Below are 11,975 nucleotides of genomic sequence, written 5' to 3'. Positions count from 1 at the left end.
ATGTAAAGAGTCTGGGGGCTCCGAGGATGTGCGGAGTCTGATAGGGACAAGACTTCTCATGGGGATGATGAGGATGTTCCGAAGTCGGGGATCGCCATGATCGCACAGCTCGGCATGCACGCAGATGGACTCAATCGTGTCCTTGAAACGGGCTCACCACTCCTTTAGGCTAACTACCAACTTCCCGCCCAGTGTCAGAGTGCCAGATCCTGTGTGTCACTGGTGGCGTGCCTGTCCCACGGAGCCAAAGCCAAGCCCGTTTAGCAACACAGAGGGATGAGCTGGTATGTTTACACACACACACACACACACACACACACACACAGATGGTCTCGGTTAGTTCTCTCAAACCAGTTCCCATCCAGTCACTCGACGCATGGCAACGCCACACGCGTGACAACCCCACCTACCCTACAAACCAGCAAAGAGGATAAAAAGAGCGAACCAGGCAGGTGCTGAGTCCTGAAGAGAACCAAGGGGGGAAGCCATCAGTGTGGTCCTCTGATCTCTCCAATTGCCAAGGACACAGTGGAGGCCCGTCGGCCCTGCCTGTGCAGTTGAGGGGACAGTCAGGCCCATCTGCTAGTCACAAGCATGGTGGGATTTCACATGGTGGAAGGAGAGCCAGCAGAAGAAGCGAGGGATTGAAAAGGCCTTGGTTGCAAGCGCAGGAGGGAAGCCAGCAGCTGGCTGAGCGCTTGTGACTCGGCTCTCCCTGAGCTCCTGCGGGATCAGGCCCCTGCATGAAAGCAGGCTCCGAGTGGTGTTTTCTAAGAGGGAAAACATAATATTGTCATCCAGATAACTGGACTGTCCGCCACAGTTGGAGAAAGGCAATTTGTGAATCCCTGATTAAAGAACCCCTCAGAACGAGACCACCCCCATTCTTTCTGCCACGGGCAAATTAGCCAGCTTTGGCAAGGGCTGACAATGAGCAGTTGTCTAAAGCTGACGTGATCAATGGCAAGGTCATCCTGACCGCTCACAAGAATCAGTCAGTGTTGTTAGGACACTAGATCAGTGACATAACCTTTCTTTCATAACCCTCACCAGACTGCCTAATTGATCACCTTCTCATGTCTCAGGTTATAACTTTCTTTGTGTTTTTTTTTAAGAGCCTTCACCAGATAACGGCTAATAGATCACCTTAGCATGATGCCCTTTCTTTACCAACACTAATTCGTCCCAATGTAAAGAGCGGAATCCGTTCCCAGTAACTTTGGACATTCGAGGCACATGGTCTTCAGGTCTTGCGTCAGTCCAGGGCTAACGTGGAATGCAGAACCCACTTCAGGAATTTACCTCGGATTTTGTTCATGCAGGGGATTTAGATACACAGGTTAATGGGACCGGAGCACCACATAGGGAACATTAAAATAGCCCACAGATTGGCAACAGCAGGAAGCTACTGGCTTCCCTGGCTGAAATGCCTCGGGGAGAAGGCAGTGTTGTTGTTGTTGTTGTTGGTGGTGGTGGTGGTGGTGGTGGTAGGTGCTAGGTGCTATCACATTGACTCCAACTCGCGGCACCCTCAAGGGACAGAACAGAATTGCCCCAGTGGGTTTTCCGGAAGCAGGAGGAAGATGACGTAGTCTGCCCCTGGAGAGATGCTCAGTCTCAGAAACCCCTCCATAGTCACTTGAGTTGACCCCAACTCGATGGCAGTGGGCAATGGGCTTCATCTCTGCCGAGCAGCTCCCCAAGTCTGTCTGCAGAGAAAGAGAAGTGGGTTCGAACCACCAGCCTTTTGCTTAGCAGCCGAGGGTGTAACCATTGTGCCAACAGGGATCCCTGTGGAGGCAGTGTCCCTGGGGGCCTAGATGTCACAGCTGGTGACACCACCCCAGGCAAGCAGGCAGGTGGGGAAGCAGGCCATACCCTGGCTGCTTCTCCTTTGCCCTTTGTGTTAGTCTGGGTAGACTAGTGAAACAAATTCATAGACACTCGTGTGTATAAGAAATAACTTTATATACAAGAGCGATTATATATTGAGAAAACATCCCAGCCAAGTCCAGATCAAGTCCATAAGTCTGATATTAGCCCATATGTCCAGTACCAATGTATAAATTCCTCTTCAGACTCACGAAACACATGCAATAATGCCGAATGCAGGAAGATTACAGGCCAGTGGGTGGGAAGTCTTGTGGGTCCAGTGGCATTGTAAGATCTCAGCACTGGCAGGGGTCTCCACGTGTCTTGTTAGTAGTGAGTCTCAGGGAGTGGGCAGAGAGAAAGAGAGAGAGTGCCTTCCGCCTCCATGGAGGAATACCGGACGGAGTTCCCAGAATCCTCAGGAGAAGGCCATGCCCACATAGAGGCCTCATTGGCTATATATATATAAAATGATTGACTCCACCCCTTCACTCTTAATCCTCAAATTGACAACAGATTATATAACTACCACCACCCTTCTACCAGTTTTCTACCGGTATCACCATTGTCAGCACCCCACTGGGAGCCTGGAAAATGGAGCCAGCGGGGGTTCCCCCTCCACAGTACAAATCAGAGCAGGGAAAGTACGCGCTGCATCTAAGGACAAGCAGGCCCAAGACTGCACGACACTTATCTCTTCTCCCCCTTTTACCTGTATTTCTCATCCAGCACACCCCAAAGCTGTTTAATCTCTTTCCATCTCAAAAGCGATGAACTCAAGACACAACCTGATATTGTCATTCTTCTTGCCTCATTAACATAACTGCCCTAGTCCTGCCTCATGAACACAGAGGTTAGGATTTACAAGGCATAAGTAATTACATCAAACCACCAAAACGAGGGATAATCACATCACACTTAGAATCATGGCCTATCCAAGCTGATACATCTTTGGGGCTGTGAGGAAGAGGGTGAAGGGGGGACCCAATCCACTTCAGAAAATACTCAGATCTAGAAAGTGGACATGGCCGTGGTCCTCCAAGAAGCAAGAGCCTGAGCCCATCCTGAGCAGGCCACCCACCCACGCCACCTCCCACTTTGACTCAAGTAGCGGATTCTTGACATGTCCATGTCAAAGGCTGTCTCCTGCACAATGGGCTTCCCTTCCTTTTTAAGCCTGTTCTTTGAAAACCGCCAAATATAGGCACACGTAGAGCCCGATCCTATCCTACGGCTAACATTCTGCATCTGTTTGCCCCGTCTTCTTTCGGTTTTCATATATAATATGTATATAATTATATATATATATATATATATAAAATCTTCCCCATCTCATCTGGTGCCACAGCTGTATGCCAGCTTACATCATGCAACTGCGTGTGATGGCTGAAAGAAAGCCCTAACAAATACGTTTCCAGGGGGCCAAGTATCCTCGCCAACCACCGCATGGCTTTTTGTCCTGTGCTTGTACCCTGGTTTCTGTCGTAAATCAGAGGGCTTGGGGACACATCTGTGGTCACAGCATAGCCACAGCCATCCCCTTTCAGCATCTGGTAGCACTGAAAAGCCCGTCCCGGTGTTCTCTGACACACAAACCTTCAAAGGGATCGTTTTACACGTGGAATAGGGAAGGCTGGCAGGCAGCCTTTCCCCATGTCGTGGCTCCCCGGCTCTCCTTGGCATCTTGGGGGAAGTTAGGGTTTGCTGCCAAGTGAGATGCATTCTGCGTGTACCCTGTTCCCAGGCAGGAGACCCTGGGTGTTGTGGTCTCCCGTCAGAGGGGTCCCCCAGATCAGTGAGCAGACTTGTCCAGGGCCAGAAGAGCCCAGGCCCACGCATACAGCCAATCGAGCCTTTTCCATAAATACATTTGTCTTTGATTGTCACATCACATTCCACCCAAGGCGACACCTATGCACAGAAAAAACAGCTGCAAGCCCTCCCCCAGCCCACGCCCTGCCTTTTTTTTTTCAAAGCTGGTTGCCTCTCCTGCTGCTCCTTGATTCTGCAGCCCAGGGCAGGGCGTACTCCATCTATCAGAGACGATAAAGGGGCCAGCACTGTGCTATAGAAGGACAGATTAAGCAAACTAAATATTTACAGCTCGGCTGAGTGGCAGCCCAGGGGATGATAGTCTAACTGTCTGCTGTGCTCCAAGCCTGGAGAAGAATTTGTGTTGCTCTCCCCGGGAACTGGATTTTAGGAATATCTAAATCCGGAGAACGTTTTCCGGGCATGACATCATGTCTGTGAAATCGATCAGCAGGTGAATTAGCAATGACCTTGAGCTGTTCTGCTCAGTGGGGGCCGGGGGCAGGGGGGGATTGGTCTCTCCTGTAGTGTGGCGGGCAGAGGTCTGCATCCTGGCACTGGACCACAGCTCCGTGATGGCATCTGTGCACCCAGCCAGTCCTCCGGGCTGACTGCTACATTCAAGGTCACCTCAAGGTTGAGGATGAAGTACTGCAGGATAGAATCGACTGCTGTCTTCCAGCAAACCGGAAAACCAAGCACACTGCTATCGAGTCCATGCTGACTCACGGCGACCTTACAGGACAGGGTAGAACTGCCCCAATTGGCTTCTGAGACTGTAATGCTCTACGAGAGCGGAACGCCTCGTCTTTGTCCCTCAGAGAAGCTAGTGGTTTGAACTGCAGCCCCCGTGGTCACAGCCTGATGCATAACCCACTACGCCACCAGGACTCCTTGCCTTCCAGAAAGTGGGGAGACAAAGAGGTCCTGGCTAGGTGGGGTGAGACCTTTCAGGCGCTTCCCGGCAGCCCCACCTAGGGCTTCTCTGGACACCTCATTAGTTACCACATCTGCAAAGGAGGCTGGGAGATTTCATGAGGCATTGGGTGTTTGTGCTGGTCCTGGGGCCAATGCCAACAACATCGACATCCTTTTACTATGCAGGCAGGGCATCGTTCAATTAGTGGTTTCTGTGGCAGTCATCTCCCACGCAGAGATCCTGGTAAGTCTGCACTCAGAGACGGCGTGGCCTTGGCTCCGATGTTGTAAATGTCCATTGTCATTCTAGACCTGGAAATCTCACTCATCTATGTATAACATCTTTTTGTACTGATCAGCATCATATATCTTCGGGATCACACAAACACACTGTTCCTCTCCACATGCTTCAGGCGAAAAAATAGGTAGAACTTGCTAGCTTTTAAGTGTTGAACTGCAAACCCACCAGCCACTCCGTGGGAGGAAGACGAGGCTGTGTCCTCCCCAAAAGACTGACAGCCGCAGGAGGGATCACGAGGGGTCGGAATCGACTTTATGCCGAGGCTTGTCCTAAAAACACAAAACCAAACTCCCTGTCATCGAGTCCATGCCGACTCATAGAGACCCGATAGGACAGGGCAGAGCTGTCCCTGTGCGTTCCTGACACTGCCCCTCTTTATGGGAGTAGAAAGCCCGGCCTTTCTCCCTCGGAGCAGCTGGTGGTTTCGACAGCAGACCTTGTGGATCAGAGCAGAATGCGGAACCTCTACGCCACCATAGAAGCTCTGTGGACTTAACTAGCTGTTCCTAATTTCCATTCCCTCTGTTATGCACTTGAAAACATGACCGGAATGAATTACTTTAATCGGATCCAGTGGGCTGGAGGCCGGTACGTGCAGCTGAAAGGAGACGTCGCTGGCCGGCTAACGGCTGAAGCTCTGGCGCAGCCACGTGTGGAGTGTCGAACCGCCCTGTGGGGTTTCCAAGGCTGCCACTTCCTTCCTATGAACACATCGCCAGACCTTACGCTGCTGGGTGGGTTTGAACCAGCAGCCTTTCCATTGGTAGCCCAGCACTTAGCCATGTGAGCCCGCAGGGACCCCCATAGTCAAAGCTAGAAGATGCACGGATGCATTGTGGCTGAAATGTGCACAGTAGGGGGGGAACAGTATTCATCACTTGATCCAATGACTTCAACTAAGATCCTTACTGTCACCCCATCGGATCCTCAGAGGCAGTAAGCCACAGCTCAGGGTCAGAGCCCGTGAGTGGCCACCCAGGGCTGTCTGACCTGGATACCTGTGCACTGACCCTGGCTACGCAGAGGAAGCATGGTCCTCAGCACCGCCTGCAAACTGGTCCCACAGTCAGAGTGCGGGGGCCCACCGCGCACAATCGCCTGGGGTAGGATGTGTCCACACACTCAGTGTGCACAGCCCCCTGCAACTTCCTGCCACAACTTACCCAAAGCTGCTAACCAATTGTGCCCTTTCTGTACAAGATGCTGGGCATCTAAGCCTCTGCTGGGAGCAGCCACCTTTCTAAGACGCAGTGAGCCCCCACCGCCTGCGTCACTGCTGCATGCTGGCTGGCACTGGAGGTCCAGCACATGCCAGCCGCCATGAAAACTGGTTGGTTGGCTGCAATTGGACTTGCTTGGTGTCAGTAGCCCCTCACCTCTTCCCACATGCAGCCCCTTGAATCTGGAACCCCTGGGACGCACAGAAAGCTCCGTTGGTGCCTTGACACCCTCCACCGGCATCAGCTTTCTGCCTGTGGGGAGCTCTCTAGAAAGAACACGCTTTCTCTGCCTAGGACCCTCCTCCATCTCGTTCCAGCTCTGTCCTTCTTTGTAAGGAAGGGGCCTGTGGGGATGAGGCCACCCCGGCCCCGGCTGGGCAGACGGCCCCCACCCCTGCGGCCGCCTCCATCTCTCCATCAGAGCAGAGGCTGTTGCCTGTGGTCAGTCGTGCCCCTTCCATCCATCCTCTGTCACCCCAGATAACTTGATATTTCACGCGAAGAAAACCCCACTGAGGGCGCTGGGCTGGGGAGGGTGAAACCTTCCTGGTTGTATTTTCCTAGCGAAGCCAAAGTCCAGCATTGACTTGGTAATGACTTCTCTTTCTGGATGATGAATGCCCGCAGTGCCCGGTAGCTTATTGCCTGGGCTCCCGCCGGAGCGTGCATGAGTGACTGAGTGAGCGGAGCCCACCATCCATCTCAGCCACCAACTGCTCTCTGAAAGAGGCCGGGCCCCTTTCGCCTTGGCCGGATTAACTTGGTTGGTTGATTTATGGCCCTCGGCTCCCGACGACGACGTACATGTGTACCACCTAGAGCTGTTCATTAGCCACCCTAGCAGGACGAGAGGCAGAACACCCACCAAGCTCTGGCCCAGCTGCATCCCCATAGCACCGCTGCCCGGGGCCGTCCTCTCTGGCTCCCGTTGAAGGGACTGCCACCTGGGTTGCCACTATTGACTTTCAAGAACTCTCTCTCCCCTACCAGGACTTTTCTTTCCCTGCCAGAATACGTCTAAGCAGTCCTAGGATTGTTTCTGCACACACTTAAACCCAGGGCCGATATTGTTCATTGCTGGCAAGTCTACGCCCAACAGATCGAAACATTGCCCGCTGCTGCGTCATCTCAACCCTTAGCATGCTGAGTCCGTTATCCATGGGGCTCTCCTGGACTGATGGACCCAGTGTGCTTTAGTCTGGAGGCTCTGCTGAGCCCCGTTGGGTGGCTCTACTGATCTTTGAAAGATGTTGGCAGAGCTTCTAGCGGTCCCGGCAACATGCCGGCAAATGCCGTCAGACATGCTGGCAAACGGGTAGCGGCTGCATGGTCGAAAAGAGTGATGGCAACAACCAGATCCAGCAGTCCCCCCACCTGGGCCCTCTGTGCTGCACGTGAACTGTGTTTCTGATGTGTTTTCCAGGGCAGCCTTCGGCAAGGAGTCGGAAGTTCTTATTGGGAACCTGGGCGATAAGCTGATCCCGCCACAAGATATTCTGCGTGACGTCAGTGACCTCAAGGCCCTGGCCAACATGCACGAAAGCCTGGAGTGGCTGGCCGGCCGAACCAAGGCCGCTTTCTCCAACCTGTCTACAGCGCAGAGTAAGTCTCTCGTGGGCCAGCTGGTCGCATGGGGCTAGGGAGGTCCCAGACCTCCGTCTGCTGCTGCGTGAAGCACAGACGCGTCACCATAGAGGGGGAGTGTCTGTGCCGTCATAAGATCCCAGGTGGAATTCTGTTCGTGCTAGCCCTCTCTTAGCTTGTCATTCTGGAAAATGAGCAGAGCTCGGGTCTGCTGTGTGGGGCATGGGAAGCCACAGCCCCACCCAGGTTTACTTAGCTTGGAATGAGACCTCAGGAGACGTGAGTCCTGTAAGACCACACACCTGTGTCTCCAAACCAGGAAGCAGCGCATCTTGTCCTCCATGCACCAGCTTCTCAAGGAGGGACCATGTCCTCATCCAGGGCGGGGCACCAAGCTGACCTCCTCCTTCAAAGGGATCGGTAGACCTGATGACGATGCTAGAAGGTAAAGACAGTGAGGGAGAGCAATTATTATAGAAAAGAGATGGCTGAGGAATAATTCCATGGTTCAAAAAAATGAATGAATAGGGTGTGAAATAAGAAGAGAAACATCTTTTTCTATCAAGAACCAATGGTGCAAGAGAAAAATCATTCAAAAACTGGGGCAAAACCAAGCCAAACCCATGGCCATCAGGTTGACTCCAATTCACAGTAACCCTGTAGGACAGACTAGAACCTCCCAGTAGGGTCCCCTAGACTGTCAGCTTCACGGAAGCAGACTCCCACATCTTCCTCCCGCAGAGCAGCTGACTGACGGGCGCAAACCCCCACCTTCTGGTTGGCAGATGAGCACCTGAGCACTGTGCCCCTGAGGCTCCTTCTTCAAACTGTAGGGCATCTAAACTCTACTCAGTGTCTATAAAACAAATCTTCCTCAAAAGCATTCATGCAGAAGTATGAGCAAACAGGCATTTAACATGGAGGCAAGGAGATGTTAAGAAGAGGGTACAGGAGCACGCAGATTTCAATGAGTGAGCAGACGGAAACAAGACAGAAAAATGCAAGACATAGCAAGTGGCAGATGAAAAACATCGACTCTGAGGGTGATGTTAGGGTTAACCGTTAGGAGCTGATCAGAAGGGAATTGCTTATCTCATTTGGATGTGAACGCCAAGTGACTTGTGTACTTTCACTGCCCTTTGAGACTTCATTACCACTTGATTAACCCTGGTTTTCAGTGTAGAGAAGATGGAAGAGCCAGGGTTGAAATTCACATGGGTACATGATTCCCTGAAGGGCAGGTCCCTTTCCCCCAGAGTGAGAGTCTAGGGGTCCCTGGAGTGCTCCCTGCAGGCAGTCCGATGGTGGTCATGAGGGCTGGGGATTGTGGGGAGAACGGCAGATGGGAAGGAGCACCTGAGGGGCAATCCTATCGTCTGTTTCAGAAAGCTTCCTAAAAGACTACTTTTTATTGCATGCTGCTTATTTAAAATGCCATCTATTTTGCCGGTGATTATAGTGGACATGTTACTTCTCAGGAATCTATAAGCAGAAAGGGGGCATCCATCTCTGAAAGATTGGGCACAGTAATAGACCCACGTAGACTCTGTATGAATGGGTATCCTTGGGAAGTGCATAACATTAGGCAATCCTACTCAAAGCCATAGTCTAAATTCTCACTTTTATCTCCCTGGCCCCATGGTCCCCCAGAAAATGTCAGAAAGAGCTAACTTTGCCGTTGCTCATTGGTTGCTAATTGTATGGTGAACTGCTCTTGCACAGGGAGAAGTGGCTCTGGCCCTGGGTTCCTCTGACTCTTGGAACACAGGGCGGCCAGGGTGAGCTCATGAGCCATGGTTGAAAGGCATCCATTGATGTTCAATATTTAATAACAGCATATAATGTCCAATGGTGTGGCAATAATAGATTCTAAAATGGCCCCACAAGGCAAGATAATACCCAAGCTCTCTAGCAAGTCACTGGGGGATTTGCACCTGTTTTCAGCAAGAGAAAGATGCTCTCTGAGTTATGCTTAACCTTGTAATTGCACCATTTTACAGTGGTGTTCTTGTCACCAGTACAGTTGACGTCTAATTCGTGTCTGTAATCGGCTCGTTTATTCTGACAAGGACCTCTTCTACCACGCCTGTTAATACTTTCCTCTCATGTGTTCAATTCCACTTTATGATCTAAGTTGTACCCTCTCTGTTCCCTTTGGGACGATTATTCCACCCAGTGAGTGGTCTGAGTGACTGTCAAAATTTGGAAGATCAGTAGGAACCCCATACGAACGACAATCACTAACTAGTCGTGGTGTCTCTGCTAAAACGGAACATAAAGCATTTCTGTTTTCTCCCCCTAACAACAAGCCACAGTCACCCACGGTTGCTGGTTCTTTGAATTCCCAGAAGAGATGTCCACTAATGCTTATAATTTGAACAAAGCTGAGGTTCTGTGATAATGGGTGACTCATAATGGGTTCTATGTCAGTGTGACTCCGGAAAGGGAATTACTATTCTTTTGAAAAGTAAACTAAATGGTCGCTCTAATAAAAGAGTCTCCAAGTCAAAAGGTAGCACCTACTCCTCACTTGCCAATATGGTTAGGGTCCCAAGTGATGCAATATGGTTAGGGTCCAAAGTGGACACAATGGAAAAATGGAGGATGGCCACAGCAGATCCCCAAACGAAAGGTGATTCCATCACTACCTAACTGCCAGGTGACAACATTATGTAAGTGCCAAACCACTGAGAATCACAGCCCAGCCAAACTGACACATAACCTGAACCAGCCTAGCCAGCATCATTCTCAACCTTGCACCTCAACATTCGCTACCGCCAGATACACTCTTTAATATGCAAAGCAGTAAACTGTCCACCGTGGTCATAAATGTGAACTATCTGATAACAAGCTCGCTGGTTAAGTCGGGACTGGGGTAATGAGAGTGAAGGAAATGCCACCCTTTTAGTATTCACGGATCCTCAGCAGCACAGGGAGCTACCCAGAATAGAGGAGGTTAGATTTAGTTCCTGCTAATTCTTTGGTACGGCAAATGTCCTGTTTTATGAAAATCAAGGGCTTCACTAAAGTAATAGAGTAGGGTAAGCCTGCAGAAAATGATGTCTGTAGTTGAATATCTCTTCAAAGAATGAACCAGGATTCTCACCCACTGGGAACATTTCACACCATACTGAAGAAGTCGGGTGTTTAATAGCAGAGAAGGGTTGGCCACACAGTGTCCAGGGAATAAAGAGGTAGGCATTCTTACACCAACAATTCTTTCCATCTCCTTTAGCATCCACTGAAATGCTACCCTCTCTCTCCTCTCTGCTTCAATGGTCTCCTGGCCTCCCTTACTTACAATGACGAGATTCATTTTGCCCATCCACCCATCCACGTAGCATGGTCCATTGTCTCAGGTCCTGCCCCCTCAGCCTTCCCCACACCTGTGCTATTTAGGGTTATTCAGAGGAAAGTCACAAAGTATTTGAAAAAACAAACAACAACAAATGCATTGTCTCATAAAACTACTACGTCAAAAGGCTTCAAGCATGGCTGGATCCAGAGTTTGACCCGTTACTACCAGATAACAGAAGCTAAAGTGCTCTGTCTGTCTCTGATATCTCTTCATTGCTTTTTTTTTTCCCCTTCATTGCTTTTGATTTCAAGTAAGCATTTTCCATACAGCAGCAAGCTTGGCCACCATGAGTCCTATGATATTTGATCCCAGACTCCCCGAGAGGACTTCAGATGGCCCATCCTGGCCTTCTCTAACTGACCTTCATTTCCCTTTGTCTGTGTCTTCTTTTCCGACATAGACCTCCAGGATACCTGCATGTTGGAAGTCTGTGTTAACAGACATGTCAAGGAAGTAGGTCCTGTTGGACTGTGACCCGCAATGATCTCAATATCAGCCTTGGGCTGTTTGTCACGCCTGCCATTATCTGTAAGAACCCTACAGAAAGACGCGGAAACTAATTGTGGTGGTTAAGAAAATTCTCAGAGCCAACGGTGACCTACCTAGGAAGGTTTAGAGGGTTTCCCAAGTTGGGCATTCATGGTTGTCTTTTGTATTTTACCTTCTGATTTTAAGGAAGGCTGCTTATAGAAAGAGTAGACTGCATTGAACTGGAAGACAGGTCAGGACCTTGGTTTGTCAGAACTGCCTCCTCAGGGAGACCTTCCTCGCAGTCTTGGATTCTGTAAAAATCTCTCGGATTGGACATTAGAGATTCTACAACTTCCTTGCTTATCTATTCTGCTGTTGAAGCCCCCTTGCTTCGGTCTACAGGATCCCTGGTAGCGCTGCGGTTAGGAGCTGGGGTGCT

The 11,975-nt window shown here is 50.6% G+C and overlaps 1 protein-coding gene across 1 annotated transcript in view; it reads left to right on the top strand.

Annotated features, from left to right (window-relative positions):
- The window catches only part of EXOC4 (exocyst complex component 4), a 767,286-nt gene that overhangs the window by 626,976 nt on the left and 128,335 nt on the right, over positions 1 to 11,975 (top strand). The window contains exon 11 of the mRNA XM_045288923.1: positions 7,547 to 7,725. Coding sequence (XP_045144858.1) covers positions 7,547 to 7,725 — 179 coding nt within the window. The remainder of the gene's footprint in view (positions 1 to 7,546; positions 7,726 to 11,975) is intronic.

Source organism: Echinops telfairi, unplaced genomic scaffold (assembly GCF_000313985.2).
Source record: "Echinops telfairi isolate 266 unplaced genomic scaffold, ASM31398v2 ScPeMD7_23;HRSCAF=83, whole genome shotgun sequence".
NCBI classification, from domain to species: Eukaryota; Metazoa; Chordata; class Mammalia; order Afrosoricida; family Tenrecidae; genus Echinops; species Echinops telfairi.
Note: the sequence above shows the minus strand (reverse complement) of the source record. Positions and strands in the feature narration are given on the sequence as shown.